This window comes from Scyliorhinus torazame, chromosome 12, assembly GCF_047496885.1.
Source record: "Scyliorhinus torazame isolate Kashiwa2021f chromosome 12, sScyTor2.1, whole genome shotgun sequence".
In the NCBI taxonomy this organism is placed as follows: domain Eukaryota; kingdom Metazoa; phylum Chordata; class Chondrichthyes; order Carcharhiniformes; family Scyliorhinidae; genus Scyliorhinus; species Scyliorhinus torazame.
In genome coordinates, this window is record NC_092718.1 from 173,969,501 (window position 1) to 173,991,915 (window position 22,415).

The 22,415-nt window shown below is 48.9% G+C and overlaps 1 protein-coding gene across 1 annotated transcript in view; it reads right to left on the bottom strand.

Moving 5' to 3' along the window:
• Positions 1-18,359: 18,359 nt before the first annotated feature.
• The window catches only part of LOC140386751 (eosinophil peroxidase-like), a 68,070-nt gene continuing 64,014 nt past the window's right edge, over positions 18,360-22,415 (bottom strand). The window contains exons 13-14 of the mRNA XM_072469404.1: positions 19,409-19,570; positions 18,360-18,520 (exon numbers count right to left, since the gene is read on the bottom strand). Coding sequence (XP_072325505.1) covers positions 18,504-18,520; positions 19,409-19,570 — 179 coding nt within the window. The 3' untranslated portion in view covers positions 18,360-18,503. The remainder of the gene's footprint in view (positions 18,521-19,408; positions 19,571-22,415) is intronic.

Genomic DNA, 22,415 nt, shown 5'->3' on the forward strand with positions numbered 1-22,415 from the left:
TATTGATCAAAAGACATCCGTCCGGAACATCTGGAGATGTTGGGCTTCTCACGAGGTTATATATCTGTGGGCCACAAACTGTGAATAACATAACTTCTTGTTTGTCTTCTGGCATGATTTCGTTGATGGCGAAAAAGCATCAAAACCTTTCCACTTGTTGACCCCAACTTTCAACCTCCGAATCTAATGGGTCAATTTTCCTGGATAGTGGCATAGCTATTCGACTGTAACTGATTCTTTACCTTTTTGCAGGACACCAAGAGGCCATTGTTCTCACCTTCCAAAGGCTGACGACTTTCCTTTCGACTGGACTGATTTATGCCCATCGCCAATGTTATAGCGCGAGACAATATGACGAGGCAGAATTAAATCACAATGTCACCCTCCACCCCCCCTCCATCATCAGCCCCCCCCCCCCCCCCCCCCCGCCCCACACACAGCCACCCACACACAGCTGCCAACCTCACAACCAGGTGTTATGGAGTCAGGCTGTTAGTTTGGCTTCCAGTCAATGAGGTTACCGGGGGAGGGTTTGCAGCACCCAATGGGATTGCAAAATCCATATATGGAAGATGCCAGGAGCACCGCAGGTGCATGGAGTGCACATAGCCCTTCCCATATATGGTAACTGAGGTGCTGGTGAATGTGGCCAATACACAAAATAATGTCCTTATTTGATCAAGGTCGAGCAGTTCTGGTCCCAGCTTTCAGGACAAGTCCTCAGGCTTGCCCCTACTTGCCTCTGACCAGTGTCTGTGTTTAAATTTGGCCTGTCCGAAATCCCATCAGGCCTGGCTGCTCAAGCTGTTGGCTGCTGTTTAATTTAGATTGTCCAATTCTGTATCTGGCCTAGCTTTTCAGGCCATTGGCCACTTGGCTACATACCATTTTAGCTGACGGGTGATGCAACCACCAAATCACACGAGACAGAGAGTTGAAGTGAACAGTGGCTTTAATCAACTAGAACAGTGCCTGCCTGCGACTGCTCTGCACTGAGAGCCGCCTACAGGGCAGCTGCTCTATGTACCTCCCCTCAAGGGGGCGGAGCCAGGGGCAGAGCCCACAAGGGCACCAACATGATACAAGCGGTGTAATATAATACAATGGTCCATAGGTGGAGCCCACAGGGGCAACAACATAGTACAATGCAATACAGTGGTGAATGGTTGCCATAATACGTTCACCACAATGGGCAAATACCCACTGAGGTGTGAATAATATAATGATAACAATCGCTTATTGTCACAAGTAGGCTTCAGTGAAGTTACTGTGAAAAGCCCCTAGTCGCCACATTCCGGCTCCTGTTCGGGGAGGCCAGTACGGGAATTGAACCCGCGCTGCTGCTTTGTTCTGCATTACAAGCCAGCTGTTTAGCCCACTGTGCTAAACCAGTCCCTCTGAGTATGGAGTGAGGATGGAATGGTACACCTTCTGATGTTTCCTCCTTTCATAAGAACATAAGAACTAGGAGCAGGAGTAGGCCATCTGGCTCCTCGAGCCTGCTCCACCATTCAATGAGATCATGGCTGATCTTTTGTGGACTCAGCTCCACTTTCCGGCCCGAACACCATAACCCTTAATCCCTTTATTCTTCAAAAAACTATCTATCTTTATCTTAAAAACATTTAATGAAGGAGCCTCTACTGCTTCACTGGGCAAGGAATTCCATAGATTCACAACCCTTTGGGTGAAGAAGTTCCTCCTAAACTCAGTCCTAAATCTACTTCCCCTTATTTTGAGGCTATACCCCCTAGTTCTGCTTTCACCCGCCAGTGGAAACAACCTGCCCGCATCTATCCTATCTATTCCCTTCATAATCTTATATGTTTCTATAAGATCCCCCCTCATCCTTCTAAATTCCAACGAGTACAGTCCCAGTCTACTCAACCTCTCCTCGTAATCCAACCCCTTCAGCTCTGGGATTAACCTAGTGAATCTCCTCTGCACACCCTCCAGTGCCAGTACGTCCTTTCTCAAGTAAGGAGACCAAAACTGAACACAATACTCCAGGTGTGGCCTCACTAACACTTTATACAATTGCAGCAGAACCTCCCTAGTCTTAAACTCCATCCCTCTAGCAATGAAGGACAAAATTCCATTTACCTTCTTAATCACCTGTTGCACCTGGAAACCAACTTTTTGCGACTCATGCATTAGCACACCCAGGCTTTCCTGGATGTTTGTGGCTGATGACTAACCTATTAAAGAGACTGTGTACATGAATGTGTAGCACTTAACTGCAATCTCTGCATCTTGGACAGGGACGTTCCACAAATCACCCATGTCACAGGGGTGTGTTTATCCAGCGATTGCCACAGACACAGACCCAACCCTTTGCACATCCCAGCCACCCCAGTGCCATGAGAGTGTCCCTCGAATGCTCAACACCCCCTGCACTAACTCCAGCCTCTCCTCATTAAACTGATCAGCCCCTATGTTGACTGGCCAGATCCAGATGTCCTCCCCCATTTGTTTCAGCATTGTCAAATTTACGATAACAATGGGACAATGATGAGTTCCATATCTGGAAAGATGAACCCCCCAAGATGGTTCCCACAAGCTCTGCTGCTTCTCTGCTCCTGGTCAAAACACTCCTGTTCTGTCATTTAACCTTACCCGCCACATCTGGCAGACTGTGAAAACCTGGCAGGTTGCCAAGGCTTCTTGAGTTGGAATTGTGGGGGTGTGGACTGTTCACCATTCTGCATACTTTAGCCATATCCTACAGAGAATACCAAGGCTACTAATTTCCTCTGTCACCTTATCCTGGCTTGTTTGGACTGATCGAGATGTCTCCTCTTCCATCCGGCTGTTTGGTCACAACTTGGATCAGTAGGGAGTGATGGATTGCCTGTGACCGTGCCTCTGCCAATGCTCTAGGGAGCCAGTTGTATTGTCCTTTCTCAATTGGTTCCATTGGGTAAATACACAGTGAACAGTGTAGAAAGGTGTTGGCCCTCTGCCAGAAGCAGATTTTTCATGACTGCCCCTTCTCTGCATGTTGCCCTCCTGATGGAGCCCCTCCATTGCCCTGATGCATTATGCCAGTGCTCTTTTAACCTGTTTAACAGCAGCTGCTCCTTGGTGAATACCCACTCCCTTTCCCGCCTTACAGCCCTCTCTGAACCCCCATTTGCCGGTTGACTGCAAATTGGCTGGCTTGCCGGTGATTAATCACGGTGGGACTGTGACACTGGATATGAACAGGTGTGCCGTACTGCCTGCTGTGAAACTATGGCCATTGCCATTGCATATAAACACCGACAATTCAACCACCTTATTAACTTGCCCTTTAAGGATTTGTTAATGCGAACGCCAAATTTCTTTGTTCAGTTATGCTTTTTGTGTGCCAGTCAGCGGTGAAAGGCAGGTTAACAAATATTTCTGTCAATTCCTAGTCTTCAGGCAAATTCCGATACATCATTGAGAAGAGAGTAGCAAACTCTCCTGTAAATTAACTTGAGATGTGAGTAAGTGCAAGTGAAAAAACTGGAAACCTGAAGGAAATTGTAATGTAAACTTACTGGAAATGATTCTCAATAGATGTGGGTGTTGTTGAGGAATTGAAACAGACTAGCAGCAACAAACCTAGGGGCTGGTTTAGCACAGTGGGCTAAATAGCTGGCTTGTAATGCAGAATAAGGCCAGCAGCACGGGTTCAATTCCCGTACCGGCCTCCCCGAACAGGCGCCGGAATGTGACAACTAGGGGCTTTATTGAAGCCGACTTGTGACAATAAGCGATTATTATTATTATTATTATTAAACCTTCTGGCCAACAGTCTGCCAGTAAAAGGTAAAAATGTAAGGAGGAGCATTGACATCAATCGGTCTTAGAAATGGGTTATTTATTGGTTTTGAGATGGTGCAGAAAGGTACAACTCCCTAGAGCAGTGTCAGAGGTACAGTCCCAGGCGGCCCATGGGTTGATGATGACTTCCTGCCTTACTCTAAGCTGTGACTAAACAGTGGGATGGGAAGAGGGGATATCCCCACCGGACCAAACAAGCCTGGAAACACGGAGTTCAGTTTGTCACATTTCTCTGCTGGAAAGAAAGAGCTCTGAGCCCCCTTATAGCAGAATTCATCTGTTACTTCACCCTTCAGGGGGTTGGCACACAAACGACCCTTTCCCCCAATATGGCTCCAGCCTGTTTGTGATCGGTGTCCCGCCACATGCAGATCCAGACTTTATATGAGTTTCAACAGCTGAAGCAGTGCCTGTATAATGGCTGCAGTTGTTAGATTGTGGAAAGGAGCTGCCTGTGGGATTTCTCTCCCTCTTCCTCCTGGATTTGCAATGGCTCCAAACAGAAAATAGAAGGGGAGGGTTGTGGGTGAGAGAATCATAGAATTTACAGTGCAGAAGGAGGCCATTCGGCCCATCGAGTCTGCACTGGCCCGTGGAAAGAGCACCCCACTTAAGCCCCACACCTCCACCCCATGCCCGCAACCCAACCCAACTCTTTTAGACACTAAGGTCAATTTAGCATGGCCAATCCACCTAACCTGCGCATCTTTGGACTGCGGGAGGAAACTGGAGCGCCTGGAGTAAACCTACGCAGACACGGGGAGAACGTGTAGACTCCGTACAGACAGTGACCAAAGCTGGGAATCGAACCAGGGACCCTGGAGCTGTGAAACGGCAATGCTAACCACTGTGCTATCATGCCATGGAGAGGAAAGCAGGTCACACCATCGCCCCCGCCCCCCCTCTGCCTCCGCACCCACCCCCACAGCGTATTATGCAGTGGGGGAAGCTGTCTGCCATTGGCTGGTGGCAAGGTCTTCCATTCCCGCTGTCGATGGGGATTTCCCGCTGTTCGCACCGTGAACCATTGGCGGGACAGGGGAGTCACCATCAGCGGGACCGGAAGATCCTGCTGACGGGAACATCATTGACAAATCTTCTGGAATTCTTTTAAGATGCAATGAGTAGAGTTGACCAGGGAGAACCAGTGGATATGGTTTATTTAGACTTTCAGAAGGCTGTTGAATAGGTCTCATATGGCAGATTACTATATAAAGTTAAAGTTCTCTCTTTTGTTCACTCTGTTCTGTAAGGCAGAGCACAAGAGCTCAGCGATTGTTTTGCGCTGCATTTGGGTGATGTGCGTGCCATAGCTAAACTGCTGGAGGGATGAGGAAGCAATGAAAAGTGGGTGTGAGGCTGTAATTATTGGGTGATGTGTAAGGTGAGGTGGAGTATCGGGATGTTATGCATGAGACCAAAGTGCTACTGAATGTTGCTGGGTGGATGGTGAGGGATTGGATTGGATTGGATTTGTTTATTGTCATGTGTACCGAGATACAGTGAAATGTATTTTTCTGCGAGCAGCTCGACAGATCATTAAGTACATGAAAAAAAAGAAAAGAAAATACCTGAGAGGGCAACACAAGATACACATTGTAACTACATAAACACCAACATCGGGTGAAGCATACAGGGGTGTAGTATTAATCAGGTCAGTCCATAAGAGGACCGTTTAGGAGTCTGGTAATAGCGGAGAAGAAGCTGTTTTTGCGTGTTTGTTCGTGCGTGTTTTCAGACTTTTGTATCTCCTGCCCGATGTAAGAAGTTGGAAGAGTGAGTAAGCCGGGTGGGAGGGATCTTTGATTATACTGCCCGCTTTCCCCAGGCAGCGGGAGGTGTAGATGGAGTCAATGGATGGGAGGCAGGTTCGTGTGATGGACTGAGCGATGTTCACGGCTCTCTGAAGTTTCTTGCGGTCCTGGGCCGAGCAGTTGCCATACCAGGCTGTGATGCAGCCTGATAGGATGCTTTCTATGGTGCATCTGTAAAAGTTGGTAAGAGTCAATGTGGGCATGCTGAGTTTGCTTAATTTCCTGAGGAAGTATAGCACTGTCGTGCTTTCTTAGTGGTAGCGTCAATGTGGGTGGACCAGGACAGATGTTTGGTGATGTGCACCCCTAGGAATTTGAAGCTGTTAACCATCTCCACCTCGGCCCCGTTGATTCTGACAGGGGTGTGTACAGTACTTTGCTTCCTGAAGTCAATAACCAGCTGTTGTACCCTCAATAACGACGCTGGAGAGTAAAACGGTAAAGAAGGCTTTAATAAGCTAAGAACTTGCCTGGTGCCGAGATGGGTGCCTACAAGGCGGCCCCTTATATACGACTCCCAGGTGGGCGGAGCCGGAGCCGGAGTCCCCCAGGGTTCCAAGCCCGGTCTCAAAGGGGACGTCACCTTACATGACGATAAGGGTACAGTAATACAGTAACCGTTCATCACATTCAACCCCTGTTTAAAAAAATGAAGTCCGGCGTGGGTGAAGTGAAATCATAAGTCCATTCGTTTCGGTGGCCTGATCGTCCTCATCAACCTCCTCAGATTGGGCAGTGGTGCGGCGGACACGGACGTCTTAGTTGAGGGTATGTCCGGCAGCATGGTGGTCGGAGCCTTGGTCGGGGTAGGGGATCGGGGCACAGGGGCAATAGCTGGGACTGGGGGTAGCGATGCCGGCACCGGTGGAGGGTGTAGAGGGGGGGGGGGCGCTAGGGGGCACACGCGGTCAGTGTCCACCGACAGGGAGTGGGACCGGGGGGTGGCGGGGGGGGGGGGGGCTGTTGTCGGTACCGGATCCCGCAGGGGAGCTGTGAGGGAGGGGGTGTATGTAGTGGGGGAACCAGCGGGTGACAGATCGCGGAGGGAAACTGTATCTTGCCTGCCGTCGGGGTACTCGACGAAGGCGTATCTGGGGTTCGCATGTAGTAATCGAACCCTCTCGACCCGGGGGTCCGTTTTATGGCTTCTCGCGTGCCTCCGGAGAAGAACAGGTCCCGGAGATGTCAGCCAAGGTGGAAGCGAGACCCCCCGGAGGTGGACTTCCTGGGGAAGACAAACAAGCGGTTGTGAGGGGTCTCATTCGTGGCCGTGCAGAGGAGCGACCTAATGGAGTGTAGGGCATCGGGTAGGACCTCCTGCCACCGGGTGGTTGGGAGACTTCTCGACCGTAGGGTCAGAAGGACAGCCTTCCAAACTGTCGCGTTCACCCTCTCCACCTGCCCGTTTCCCCGCGGATTAAAACTGGTCGTTCTGCTCAAGGCGATGCCTTTGCTGAGCGGATACTGACGCAGTTCATCGCTCATGAACGATGTACCCCGGTCGCTGTGAATATAAGCGGGGAAACCAAACAGGGTGAAGATGCTGTGCAGTGCGTTAATCACGGTGGCCGAAGTCATGTCGGGACAGGGGACGACAAATGGGAAGCGGGAGAACTCGTCGATGACGGTGAGGAAGTAGGCATAACGGTTGGTGCACGGGAGGGGGCCCTTGAAGTCCACACTTAGTCGTTCAAAGGGCCCTGAGGCCTTCATGAGACTAGCCTTGTTTGGCCGGTAGAAGTGCAGTTTGCACTCCGTGCAGATCTGGCAAGCCCTGGTCATGGCCTTGACCTCCTCGGTTGAGTAAGGTAGGTTGCGGGACTTGATCAAGTGGACTAGCCGGGTAATCCCCGGGTGGCAGAGGTCATTGTGGATGGCTTGCAGGCAGTCCTCCTGCGCGTTGGTGCACGTGCCGCGGGACAGAGCATCTGGGGGCTCGTTGAGCTCCCCTGGACAATATTTGATATCGTACGTGAAGGTGGAGAGTTCGATCCTCCACCTCAAAATTTTATCGTTCTTTATTTTGCCCCATTGTGCGTTATCAAACATGAAGGCTACCGACCGTTGATCGGTGACGAGGGTGAACCTCCTACCGGCTAGATATTGCCTCCAGTGCCGCACAGCCTCCACAATGGCTTGTGCCTCCTTCTCGACTGCAGACTGCCGAATCCCGGAGGCGGTGAGGGTCCGGGAGAACAACGCTACTGGTCTACTGCCTGCCTGGTTGAGGGTAGCAGCTATGGCGATGTCTGACTCATCGCTCTCTACCGCCGGCTCCTGGTGGATGTCAGGCTGGCATTGGGGCAGTGCTCCTTCAACGCGATGAGGCCTCATCATGGGCCCCCATTGCATATGCATCAAGTGCGATGACCCCCACGGAGCAGCACTACGCGCAGATAGAAAAGGAGTGCCTGGGCCTTCTGACCAGTGTCGTCAAATTTCATGATTATGTGTACGGCCTTCCCCAATTCACCGTTGAGACCGACCATCGCCCGCTGGTCAACATAATACAAAAAGACTTGAACGACATGACGCCTCGCCTCCAGCGCATTCTGCTCAAACTCCGGCGATACGACTTCCAGCTCGTATATACCCCGGGCAAAGACCTGATCATAGCTGACGCTCTGTCCAGGGCAGTCAACACCCCGTGTGACCCAGCGGGAATCGTCTGCCAGGTTGACACCCATGTGGCCTTCGTGGCCTCCAATCTACCGGCCACGGATGAACGCCTCATCCAAATTCACCGCGAGACTGCGGCTGACCCCCTGCTACAGCATGTCATGCGCCACCTGACGGACCGGTGGCTCAAGGGCCAATGCCCGCAGTTCTACAACATCAGAGACGATCTGGCGGTAGTCGATGGTGTCCTCCTGAAGCTGGACCGCATTGTTATCCCACACAGCATGTGCCAGCTCGTCTTGGAACAGCTACACGAGGCCACCTTGGAATGGAGAAGTGCCGCCGACGGGCCCGAGAGGCAGTGTACTGGCCCGGTATCAATGACGACATCGCCAACACAGTGCTCAACTGACCCACTTGTCAGCGCTTCCAGCCGGCCCAACCACGTGAGACCCTGCAGCCCCATGAGTGGTCGCGTCACCATGGACCAAGGTGGGCATCGACCTGTTCCATGCGCTGGGTTGAAACTATGTCCTGATTGTGGGGATCACAGGGCATTGGACCTGGTCAGTGGGCCCAGAGAGCGGGCAGTCGTCGATGAGGAGGTCGGCATCAGGAAAGCAAGTGAGCCCCCGATGGATTGCGCTGTCACTACGTCATGTGAGGCACCCCCCCCCCCCACCACCCACACACCCCTACCACACCTAGCAGCCCCCCACACCTCCAATATCAAAAGCCCCCACCTCCCCATACCCCCACCTAATCATGAGGCGATGACGCGGGGCCTGCTGGCAATGTAAGCCCACAGCCGCAACCCCACAACACCCCGGAGGACATGCCAGGGGATGACACCGACCTCTCGGCACTGCTGACACCGGCACCCTCCACCACTCCAGAGACACTCACCTCCTTTGGGCTTGTTGGTGAAGAGACTCCTGCGACATTATCTAGTGTGAAGCACACACATGCTGCGTTACATCAGCTGGAGGTAGGAACCGCCAAGAGGGCAGACAGTCGGAGGTCAGACTGACCCCAGGGACCAGCTGCCATCCAGATGGGTCTCGGGCTTCTGGAAATGGTGATCGCATCAGTGTTGGAGATGCTGCGCAGAGCCGGGATGGCACAGTAGCACAGTGGTTAGCACTGTTGCTTCACAGCTCTAGGGACCCAGGTTTGATTCCCGGCTTGGGTCACAGTCTGTGCGGAGTCTGCACGTTTTCCCTGTATCTGCGTGGGTTTCCTCCGGGTGCTCCTGTTTCCCCCCGCAAGTCCCGAAAGACGTGCTTGTTAGGTAATTTGGACATTCTGAATTCTCCCTCAGTGTACCCAAACAGGCAGCGGAGTGTGGCAACTCGGGGATTTTCACAGTAACTTCATTGCAGTGTTAATGTAAGCCTACCTGTGGCACTAATAAAGATTATTATTATTACTACACGAGGGGGTGTCAGCAACCATCCATCACTTGCAGGTGCTAATGGAGGAGTCCAACTGCCTGCAGGGGCAGGAGGTGATGCTGACCATGCATGCCATCTAAGCCAACACCGCACTGGTGGTGTCTGCGGTGGAGGCATTGGCTGCGATGGTATCAGCCATGGGTCAAGATGTTCAAGGCCTGGAGCAGTCAATGCAGGCATTGGCTGACCAGAGCCAGTCCCAGAGGGAGGTGGCACTGTCACTGAGTGATGTGGCACAGTCCCAGAGGGAGGTGGCCCAGTCCCTGTGCTCCATGGCCGTGAGCATGGAGACCCTGGTAGAGACGTGAGCGGGCCTCCAGACCTGGCAGTGCCACATGACTGAAGAGACCCCAGAGCTCACTCCGGCCACACCTCTGTCCCAAGGAGCAGCCCAGGGGCCATCGGGCACCGCGAGGGAGGAGGAGGTGACATGGCCGGTGCCAGTGCCAGTGACTCCCGCAGAGGAGGTTCTGGAACACCTCAGCACCCCTGAAGCCCCCCCACCTGTCCCTGGTACATCCAATGGGCAATGGGCAGAACAGGGTGCTACCATGCCATCTGTGACACCTTGAAGACAGTCTGGACAATCCAGGCTTGGTCGCTGTCGAGGACGGCCGCCAAAGGGGACTGAGGCCATAGGACCGCAGCAGGCCGCCTTCATTCCTGATGTACCGCCTGGGGTATGAACTAGAAGGAGCATGAGGGCCCGTAAGGTTGGAAAGGTAGCAACCAGTTAAGTTGGCACGGGTGCAGCACATAGGATAACAATATGGGATAAGGCACAATACCTGTAAAAGCACAATAAACACCTGTTCACCAATGTTCTGAACTGCCTCAGTCCTCTCTCAGAAGGGTGTGAGGGATGGGATGGACTGGGAGCCGACGGTGTGCCAGGTCAGGGGGGAGGTGGGAGCCCGATGGTGCGGGGCGCTGGAAGTGGGCACGGCACACCACCCCATTAACCGGCCTTACCCCTCCCACCCTACCCCCACACACCACCCCACCCTGGCCAGTCCCCAAGGCACATCGCCCTCTTCACCACACTTCTGGTCCCGTCAGTGCCTCACACTGGGAGGGCCTCTGACCCTGGCACCCATCCCTGCCGACAGGCGTAACGGCGGCTGGCACTATCCATGCCAGTGGTACACTCTGCGGCCGCTGTCCTGTGCTCTCCTGTGGGATCTACCGTGGGTCTGCCTTGGGTGGGTGATGCACTATCAATTACTACAAAGATGAGAGTAGTGAATAATCGAGGCTTTATTGAGCAAAGATGTGTGGCCTCCTGTAGCTGATACCAGAATGGGTGCAGCCCCGGTGAGCACACACATTTATACGCCGCCTACTGGGTGGAGCCAGCAGGCAGGGATTTACCCATGTACCTCTAGTACAGGAGTCTTACCGTACTACATCTAATTTACATCTAATACAGTTAGTGGTGGCTACCACAGTGGGCCACATGATGCCCTGCCAGCAGAGTGGCGCCTCGTTATGGGAGGATGGGGTCTGTGGGTTCCTGGTCTGGCAGCCTTGGGTGGGGGCACCATATGGCCGGTGGCGCTCTGCGCAACCATGGGCCAGTGTGGGTGGTCAGTGGGTGCGCTGCAAGGTGGCTGCTTTGCAGGCTGCGTCAATGGCAGTCCATGCCTGGAAATACCGGTCCCGGGGGTCTAACTCCACAGACAATCCCCAGTCCGCCCCCTGCTACTCTCGCTGGCCCTGGCGGACGCGCCTTTGAGAACTTGCCTTACCTCCTCTCTCTCCCTCAGCAGCCATGGTGCCTGTTTCACCATTTTAAATACCACAAATTCACCTTGCAGTTGGTAATTCCTCCTGGTGGAGGCGGAGCATTGTGGGAGGCCCAGTTAAAGGCAGGGCGGGCCTGGTAATGATATAACAACTGCGTTTATTGTACAATTTTCATGCCAACGCCAGCCTGTGGCATAGAATGCATTCACGCTGTTGCCAAGGTACTGGAGCATAACATTCTGTCCAGTGCCTGTTGCTGGCCTCGATTTTCGGCTGACGCGCGATTCTCCGCTCGATTGTGCTTTGCGATTCCGCCATCGCAGACTGAGAAACCTGCCCAAAATGTTTTCCTGTGGTAATGAATTCCACAGCCTCACCACTGTCTGGGTGAAGAAATTTCTCCCCATCTCTTCCTAAATGGTCTACCCCATATCCTCAGGCAGTGGCCCCTGGTCCTGGACACACCCACCATCGGGAACATCCTTCTTTCATCTACCTTGTCTAGTACTGTTAGAATTCTATAGTTTCAATGAGATCCCCCCTTTGCCCAATCTATGTGTAAATTAAAGTCACCCATGATTACAGTTGTACCCTTATTGCATGCATCTCTGATTTGTTGTTCAATATACCAAATGTTGGCCCCTCATGCCCCCTATGCCAAGCTCTGCCTTTCCATCCACTCCCTGTATTCCTTCATGCCCTTCTGACTTCCTCTACCCACCATACCAAGCAATGGCACTTTCATGCCCACTAACCTATTGTACATTTCCGAGGACCAATTAACTGCTTAGTGTAGAGTGGGATTTGTACAAAAACATTTTGAATAGAAGTAATTCACTGTTAACTTTCTCATATGCTTGAAAAAGAAACGTCTGAACACAAGATAAATGTTAATCATCCAGAAACTGATCCTATCCAACAGGCACAATATATTTACTACCTGCGAGGAAAAGGCTAAGACCATAAGATGTAAGAGCAGAAGTAGGCCATTCAGCCCATCAAGTCTGCTCTGCCATTCAATGCGATCATGACTGATCTGATATGATCGTCCTCAACTCCACTTTCCCGCTTTATCGCGATGACCCTTGATTCCCTTACTGATTTAAAAATTGTCTATCGCAGCCTTGAACACACATAATTACCCAACTCGCTGTAGTAAAGAATTCCACAGATTCACTATCCTCTTGAGAGAGGAAATTCCTCCTTCATGGATGATCCCTTGCTCTTTGATTATGCTCCCTGGACTTAGCCTGTACCACAAGGGGAAACAAGGATAGAATGGGGGAAAGAAAGGAAAGCAAAAAATTGCCCCTTTATTTTGCCCCTCAGTTTATTTGATTTATTTTAATTGGTTCTTTGATTTGCCCTAAAATAAACCTCCTGTGGCCTATTGGTATGCTCACTGAACTGATAATCTACTGACATAGAGCAGTGCTCTGGTGTCTCAGGCTTCAATGCCGCCATACTGGATAGTCAAATTTGAATTTGAAATTCAATAAAATTGCCCTGTGGCAGGCATGGGCGAGCTGACTTATTTTTCCCTTTAACTTGCCCCTCAGTTTATTTGATTTTTTAAAAAAATGTTCTTTGATTTGCCATACAATAAACCTCCTGCAGCAGGCATGGGTGAGCTAATTGCTGACATGCCTCCATTTTAAACTTAACAGGATGAGGTACCATCACTGGCAGCCCCCTGTCCCCCAGAGTTGTGGCTCCTACAAATCTTGCATTGTGGACACTCACCCACCCAGCCCAGTTCCCCAGGCTTCCTGGCTCAGTGCCAGGGTTCCTCAAGGTTTCTCAGCCCCTTCAACTGTGGACTCCAGCTTCAGAGTGGGTGACACCTGTTAGTAGCTTTGTTGCCCTTTCATTGAAAATGTCCTTGCCCCCTTTTTGGGCCAGGCCATGCTCCCCTCTCAAAATCATGCCAGTGGTGGACCCACAAGACATCCTCTCACCCCCAGCTAGGAACATAGGGCACGATTTAGCGACCGCATTGCTTCCGGCTGGGGTCCGGGTGTGCCGGGTGAATAGCGGGAGAGGGTAAAATCGAGATCGTGACGGGTGAGAACCATTTGCCGTTAAACCCGGCCTGTTCCTGAAGGCAAGTTCCGTAACAGGCCCAGAAATGGCGAGCTTATCATTAACCCACATTTGCATTCATTTCAATCTCATTAACGAGATTGAAGTCGAATGCAGCGGCCTCCCGGGAATAACCCAACTCCCCACCGGGAAGTCACGCTGGTGTTGTTTCGTACTCCTTTCCAAAAACAGGAACCTGGTGCAATGGCTACTGAGGGGAAGTGAGGAGGTGAATCACCATTTCCATTTTCTGGCATGGAACTCAAGGGCACCGGAGGCCCCAGTGCGCAAGGGGTGGGGGTGGGGGGGCAGTGGAGGGGATGCACCCTACATGGTGTTGGGCTTGGTCAGTGAGCTGAAAGGTCCAGGTGTGGGATTGATGCTGGGCTGGGCAGGTGAGGAACTTTGTGTCTGTTGGGCCTTCAAGCCATCTTTAAACTTTCCAACTTCAAAAGAGAATTTGAGTGGTTTATGGCTGGGGCAGGGGTCATGTCATATAATGGGCAGGGTTTTCCACTCATTCCTGCAGGCGGGATTGTCCGGTCCCGCTGACGGTGTGCCGTTTCCATGGCTTCCCTGGCAGCAAAGAGTGCAAGCAACAGTGTCAGGACCAGAAGGTCACAAATCATGCCGCGGGGGGTGTGGGGGGGGGGGGGGGGGGGGGGGGGGGGGGTTATGGGGGAGGGGTATGGAGATGGGAGCAGATAATATAAAATCATTGCCAATGTTGTCTCCTAGACTAGTTTCAGTCACCAAGCAGGACCAAGGACGAATTTTCCAGCTTTCCCTGCAATTCGAATGAGTTTGAGCTGTTTTTTTTCACAATCTAAACAAACTAAATGGAGTAAGGTGGCTGATGGCGTAATCTATAAGGTGTCACAATTAAATAGCACAAGCTAAACCTTTCCTGTTAGACATTTTTGTGAATACAAATCAAATCATATCTCCCAAGCCAGGTATGTTGGGTTAACTTATTACAAATTACCATCTCGAAAGGGCAGAGAAAAGCAACAGGACACTCCGGTGAGAACCAACCATTCAAGTGATTTTATTGTAAAATTTTCATACTTTTGAGATTTCATTGAAAAGCAGATTTTGAAAGGACAATTTGAGCAACTCTCCTACATTGCTGACTTGCTCGTTCTGAATCTATTCATTACAATAGCTCCTTTGGAATATGAATTTGACACATTAGCAGATTTAATCTATACCATCTTTGCAAATGTAAACTCTTGTTAATAATTGGGTCCATTCATTACTGTGCGAACAAATAATTTATATGTATTACAAAGCAGAAAATTACAAGTCACCTGCATATGGAGTAAAAGGATCAATTGTCAGAGTTAGTGAAGGGTCTGTCTTGAAGGAATCAGTGACAACTTACAGTTGGCGCAGTGTGAGGGGGCGGAACTGATTGTGGGGCCGAGAGAGTGAAGGGACTGGAGCTGCAGTCGTTCGTCTGGATTTTAAATTAATTGTTTACCTGACGATTGGCAATTTGTCACACCATAAAATGTCAACCTCTGTACTTCCAATTAATATAGTCTTTAGGTTATTGATGGGCATGAAGGAGAGTTCTCATTGGCCAAGAGCTGTCACAGGAAGTCATATAACCCCCTGACAAAACAACAGCTGAGAAGCTAATTTGATAATAGGTCACAGCAGAACAGACAGATAATGGCCAATAATAAACAAGGACAAATTAACAGGTCCATGTGAGTAATGAACTCAAATAAGTGGGCGGCACGGTAGCACAGTGGTTAGCACTGTTGCGTCACAGTGCCAGGGACACAGGTCCAATTCCGGCTTGGGTCACTTTCTGTGTGGAGTCTGCACGTTTTCCTCATGTCTGCATGGAAAGATGTGCTTGTTAGGTGAATTGGACATTCTCCCTCAGTATATCCCAACAGGCACCGTAGTGTGGCAACTGGGGGATTTTCACAGTTACTTCATTGCAGCATTAATGTAAGCCTATTTGTGACACTAATAAAGATTATAATAATTAAGAGTCTTTATCGTTCTAATGTTAAATTGCAGCTGGGATGTAAACCAATCCGATTGATTTTCTCTTCTCAATATATGGTGACAGAGGTCACTGTTTATGAAGAGACTGACGAGAGCAACCATCCATTGTGTCTTTAAATGAATATTAGATTTTCAATCTTGTAGAAATATGATCACCTTAGATATTCTGACAGCCATGAGATGGTTGTCATTATCTATTAGAGAGCAATGAAATACATTCTATTTTAGAAATTGATGATTTGAGTGCAGTTTGTAATCGCCAGTATTCACCACCCAGGAAGTGCAACAATTCCTGTAAGGTGGATGAAAAAGTTAATGGACAGTAAATCATCTATAGAACTGCATTCTTAAGGGAACATTAACTCATGTGTAAAGCAATCCGATTTGAAGAAATTAAAACGGATTTGGTTGAATTTGTAAAGTCTAGAGCTTGGCTCAGTTGAGGATTATAAATTTACCAAAGTGAAAACCTTTTGTCACAAAATTAGAGGAACCAATTGAGGCAGATAATGCAGAAAACTGTTGGGAGAGAGCTGCTGAGTCACTGGGTAAACATGTGGCAAATGAGATTTAACTGTAAAAATGTTGGCATGACAAATGAAACAAGTCTGCAGTGAATGGAGTTGAATTGGCAGAAGAAGCTTTAGAAAAGAAGCTTGAGGAATTGCTATCCGATCACCTCCAACGTCGACTCCATGTGGTGAAGTCATTGAAAAAGCAACGCAATGTTGGAATATGGAACTAGAGTAGCAGGTAGAGAATTTGCAGATTATGCCGTGGCTCCACAATGCATTTGTCGGACTGTGCATGGAATATTGTGTTCAATCCTGCATTACAAAAAACACTGTCCAGTGCATTAGTTTATGAATTGAGGATGTGAGTAGGCCCATGTGCATTCTCCTTGATCCTTGTATCATGCTGATGTGCCAACTTTCGCTTCCTTCCACCTCCTGAGAGAGGTAAAAGTTGAGGCATTCAGAGGGCGTGAAAAGAGGACAAACTGCGGGGGAATGATCAGAGACTTAAAATCTGCAGTCCAGAGAGAGAGTGAACATGGGAAGGTCTCACTGAGAAGTATCGCATTTTAATTTCTAAGATAAATTAATAGATATCATCTGAGTTTAAGTCACAAAAGCAGCATATTTAAGTACTGAGAAAGCTTTAAGAAGCATCGGAACAGGACAAATCATTTAGAACCAGGGGCGTCATTCTCCGACCCCCCAGCGGGTCGGAGAATGGCCGTTGGCCACCGTGAATCCCGCCCCCGCCGAAGTCTCCGGTACCGGAGATTGGGCAGGGGCGGGAATCGGGCCGCGCCGGTTGGCGGGACCCCCCGCTCAATTCGCCGGCCCAGATGGGCCGAAGTCCCGCCCAGAAATTGCCTGTCCCGCCGGCGTAAATCAAAGCTGGTATTTACCGGCGGGACCAGGCGGTGTGGGCGGGCTCCGGGGTCCTGGGGGGGGGTGCGGGGCGATCTGACCCCGGGGGGTGCCCCCACGGTGGCCTGGCCCGCGATCGGGGCCCACCGATCCGCGGGCGGGCCTGTGCCGTGGGGGCACTCTTTCCCTTCCGCCTCCGCCACGGCCTCCACCATGGCGGAGGCGGAAGAGACTCTCCCCACTGCGCATGCGCGGGAAACTGTCGGCGGCCGCTGACGCTCCCGTGCATGCGCCGCATTTCCGCGCCAGCTGGTGGGGCAACAAACGCCATTTCCGCCAGCTGGCGGGGCGGAAATCCCTCCGGTGCCGGCCTAGCCCCTCAATGTTGGGGCTCGGCCCCCAAAGATGCGGAGTATTCCGCACCTTTGGGCCGGCGCGATGCCCATCTGATTGGCGCTGTTTTTGGCGCCAGTCGGCGGACATTGCGCCATTGGGGGAGAATTTCGCCCCATTTCTCAGGCAGTGGAAGGGGTTTTCTGGCCCTGCCATGGTGGGGGATACAATGGGTCAGCCAACAGTCCATTGACTCTCAGCGGGACTGGAAGCTCTCAGTGGCGGGCGGGTCTGATAAATCACATCCTAATAGGACCAAGCTCATTCAATATGCTGCTGGGCTGCATAATAGGAGAATTCATGTTAACGAGATGGGTTTCAATAGGAAAGTTAAAATAGTAAAGGAATGGATAAATGGTGTGATTGTTACTGTATTGAATCATGGGCCTCAAAGAGACATTTTAAAGTGTAAAAGGAATCGGCTTCAGTGGGCAAGTCAGTGCTTTAAGGAGTTAGAAAAAACTGGAAAGTGACTTGCCTGAGGTGCTATTCTTGATTATTCCTTTAACAGTCCTTCAATGGGTCTAATATTGCAGGGAGATAAAACGAATCAGAATGCAAAATGTCCAGAGGGCGAATTGGGCGGATTGTGTTTTCTGTGTGCTTCATGTCTGAAATTGTATCTCAGTTAGAAATAGTAATTGTGAAAATGTAACATGCAAATCTACTGGTAATATCTCAGCTCTTATTGAACCACCCTGAAGGTGTGTGGCAAAGATTGCAGAAATGGTTCCTGTTTCCCAGCTCAGGTTTTAACCCAGAGGCAGATCTCTTTAACAGTAAGCTAACAAGGGAAACCTTTCAATTTGCAGATAGTAAAACGTCCCAGAAAATAACTGGAAGGCAATATTGTACCTCCCTCAAGCTCTGAGCCAAATTTGAAACACAGAATTTATCTGAAGGATGGTGCATTCTGATAAAATATTATACCCATTTCCTCTGTCCAGGACTGCGTGATAATTCGCTTTGCAATGATATGAAAATAGATATACTCCAGATTTCTGACAAGTGAATGTTCCATTTTGACAGTTGTAATATCCCTGACCCTTGAAGAACTCCTTGTACATTGGATTGGTTTTCTTTGTGTTAGATTGGCTGTTTGAAGTTCTACGGAAAATGCTGACGTCTCATGTTAATGTTCTGTTGGTCCATTGGAATTGAGTTTCAGGAAGTTCATTCCATTAGGATGCTGAAAGAACTGCAACAGTAGATCATCATGTTTTTCTGCATATTAGGATCTAAGATATACTTAACAATGCTGCCTTCATCATCGCTAACATTTACAGAAAGAGAAGAAATATGAGGATCAATGGGGGAAGATTTGACAGGTAACCTGCTCTCAGAATGTGGAGCTCAGATGGTGGAGGTGAATTTGATTTGCTTTGATTTAATTTATTGTCACATGTACCCAAGTACAGTGAAAAGTATTTTTCTGCGGCCGAGGGAACGTACCACAGTACGTACATAGTCGACAAAAGAATAATCAACAGAGCCCATTGACAAATGGAACATCGACAAACACTGATTGGTTACAGTGCGGAACAAGGGGCCAAACAAAGCAAATACATGCGCAAGAGCAGCATAGGGCATCATGAATAGTGTTCTTACAGGGAACAGATCAGTCCGAGGGGGAGTCATTGAGGAGTCTTGTAGCTGTAGGGAAGAAGCTGTTCCCAGGTCTGGATGTGCGAGTCTTCAGACTTCTGCACCTTCTGCCTGATGGAAGGGTCTGGAGGAAGGCAATGCCTGGGTGGGAGGGGTATCTGATAATGCTGTCTGCCTTCCTGAGGCAGCAGGAGGTGTATTCAGAATCAATGGGAGGGTGGCAAGCTTGTGTGATGCAGTGGGCTGAGTTCACCACACTCTGCAGTTTCTTGCGATCTTGGACCGAGCAGCTGCCATACCAGGCTGTGATGCAGCCGGATAGGATGCTCTCTGTTGCACATCTGTAGAGGTTTGTGAGAGTCGATGCAGACATGCCAAATTTCTTTAGAAAATTACCATTGTTGTATTTCTATTCAACTTTTATCACTCTATGCTAACCAATGGCACTCGCTATTCCAAAGTGCTGGATTTCAGATCTTACCTGCACAGCCAGGTGGTGCAGGGCTCCACTGTCCATTACTCAGACATTTAACCAATTTCCTTCCCACCAGCTTGAATCCGAGCTCACAGGTGTATCTGACAAAGGATTTACAGATCGAGAAATGGCCGTGTTCCACAACAGGGACAGAGCCACAGGGGGTCACTGTAAAAGGGAAGAATAAACAGACACTAATTAGGAGAAAGAAAGCCTTGACTTATGCATTCATGGAATGAGAGCATCACTGGCAAGGCCATCATAAGAACTTACGAACATAAGAACCAGGAGCAGGAATAGACAATTCAGCCTCTCAAGCCAGCTCCGCCATTCAATACGATCATGGCTGATCTCTCGGCCTTAATTCCACTTTCCTGCCCGTTCTCCATAACCCTTCAACTCATTACAAATTAAACATCTGTCTATCTCGTCCTTAAATTTACCCCAAGTCCTGGCATCCACTGCACTGTGAATTCCACAGATTCACAACCCTTTGAGAGAAATAATTTCTCCTCATCTGTTTCCCCCTATCCTAATCTCTCGATCTAGATTGTCCCACAAGAGGAAGTCTACTTTATCAATAACTTTTATCATCTTATATACCTCAAATAGAGCTCCTTTCATTCTTCTAAACACAAGGGAGTATAGCCCTAAACGGCTCAATCCCTCATCTCTGAAATCGATCTAGTGAATCTCCTCTGAACTGCCTCTAATGCAACTACATCCCTCCTCAAATAAGGGGACCAAAACTGTACACTGTACTCCAGGTTTGGTCTTACCAATGCCTTATACAGTTGCAGCAACACTTCCCTACTTTTATGCCTTATCCCTATTATGGATGCCTGTTCAGCTTTCAACAGTGGCTAAGAGACTGGACCCGAACCATAACTCTTTTAAGTTTTAAGACCGTGCGGAAAGATTGATTCGTTCTTGTAGTGATAATATAAGAAATAGTCCTTGGTTATTTTATAAACAGACTTTATTAAAAGAAAAGAAAACAACATTTAAACTTTTAAAATTCAACCCTAACAATAACAGATTACATGTAGTTTCTTAACCTTAACACACGAGTTCCCATTAAACAACACTTCAACAGAAAATACAGCTCTCATGACTCTTTCACAGGCAGACAAAGGCAATACTTGCAATTACAAAGCTATTTTTCTTCTGGTAGGGGTAGTCATTCTGAGCCATTTTTCCCAAGCCTGCCTCGTTGGCAACTTTCATGACCTTCATGGTCTATTTCCAAAGCTTTCTCCCTGTACCTGTTCAAAGCAGGGTTTTCTATCTCTTTCTCCAAGCTCCACCCAGCCTCGCACACAAAAGAACAGAGCCATGCTATTGATATGCAAATAATCTCCCATTGATGGACAAAGAGGCTCTCAGACTCTGTAATGGGCTAATAGCTGGTCAGACAGGAATGTCCAAAGAACAATGGACCTCGAGTGACACCCTTGTCGAACCAGGCCATCCTGTGTATTTCCACTAATGAGGTTACGTCTGAATGGGACAATGTAACTCAGCCAGATGTGGCCTTAACCTTCTGGCTCTGTGCCAGCAGGTATTTTTTATCCCTCAGTCTGTTTAACCCCAAAATGTTCTGATACATTGGGGTCCCATTTCTGGACCCAATTTCTCACTATCTCACTTGTATAACAATCCTTTTAGCTATAAAGGCCAAAATAGAATTTGCCTTATTATTACCTATCAATGATGGTTTTTCTAAGTTCCTCCCTTTCTATTGCCTCTGCTATTGGTATGGTACTAGTGTCCTCCACTGTGAAAACAAGACAAAATATTGATTTAGCTTCGCCACTATTAACTCCCCAGTCTCATCCTCCAAGTGACCAACAATCACTTTAGCTACTCTCTTCCCTTTCATCTACTCATAGAAGCCTTTGCTATCCTTTTTCATATTTTGCACTAGTTTTCTTTCATAATTGACCTTTGCTCTTTTTTATAACATTTTTAGTAACCCTTTGTTGATCTTTAAAAGTTTCCCAATCGTCCACTGGCTTTTGCAATGTGAAGTGCCTTTGTTTTCTGGCTTTGTGTTATCTTTAACTTCCTTGCTTAGCCATAGATGTTTTTTTCCCTTCTTACAGTCTTTCTTTTATTTTAATTGGGATAAATTGAATATCTTCTTAAACAATGGCCACTGCGCATCAGCTGTCCTACCTTTAAGTCATCCTGCCTAGTTCACTACGGCCAAATCTGTCCTCACACCATGCCAACATAATTACCTTTGTTTAACTCCAGAACGTAAGTGTGGGAATCCAGTTTCTTGCCCTCTTCCTTTACCAGCAAAGCTACACTACCTCATTTACCTTTCTGTCTATCCTTCCAAAATACTGAGAACCCTTGGATATTCAATTCCCAGTCCTGGTCTCCTTGTAACCATGTCTCAGTAATTGCCACCAAATCATACCCGCTTGTCTCTATTTGTGCTGTTAACTCATTAATTTTGTTTCAAATGCCTCATGTATTCTGACACAAAACTTTTAAGTTTCTTCTACTGACTTTGATTTTCCAGACAACTGAACCCCCCGACTATTTAGTTAAAAGCCCAGTCACCCAGACCTAATTATCCTTGAACTGAGTGGCTTTCTAGACCATTTCTGAAGGCATTTAAGAGCCAATCACATTTCTATGGGTCTGGAGTCACAAGTAGACCAGATCAGGTATGGATGGCAGATATCCTTCCCTAAAGGACATTAGTAAACCAGGTGGGTTTTTACAACAATTGACGATACTTTATAGGTCACCATTACTGAATTTATTCATTGAATTTAAATTGTACCGAGTGAGATTTGAACCTGTTCCCCCAGAGTAATAGCCTGGGCCTCTGTCATGCTACTGGGAGCATTTGAAGTTTTATGTACATAGAAGAGCACCCTACCCAAGCCCACGCCTCCACCCTATCCCCTTAACCCAGTAACCCCACCTAACCATTTTGGACACTAAGGGCAATTTATCATGGCCAATCCACCTAACCTGCACGTCTTTGGACTGT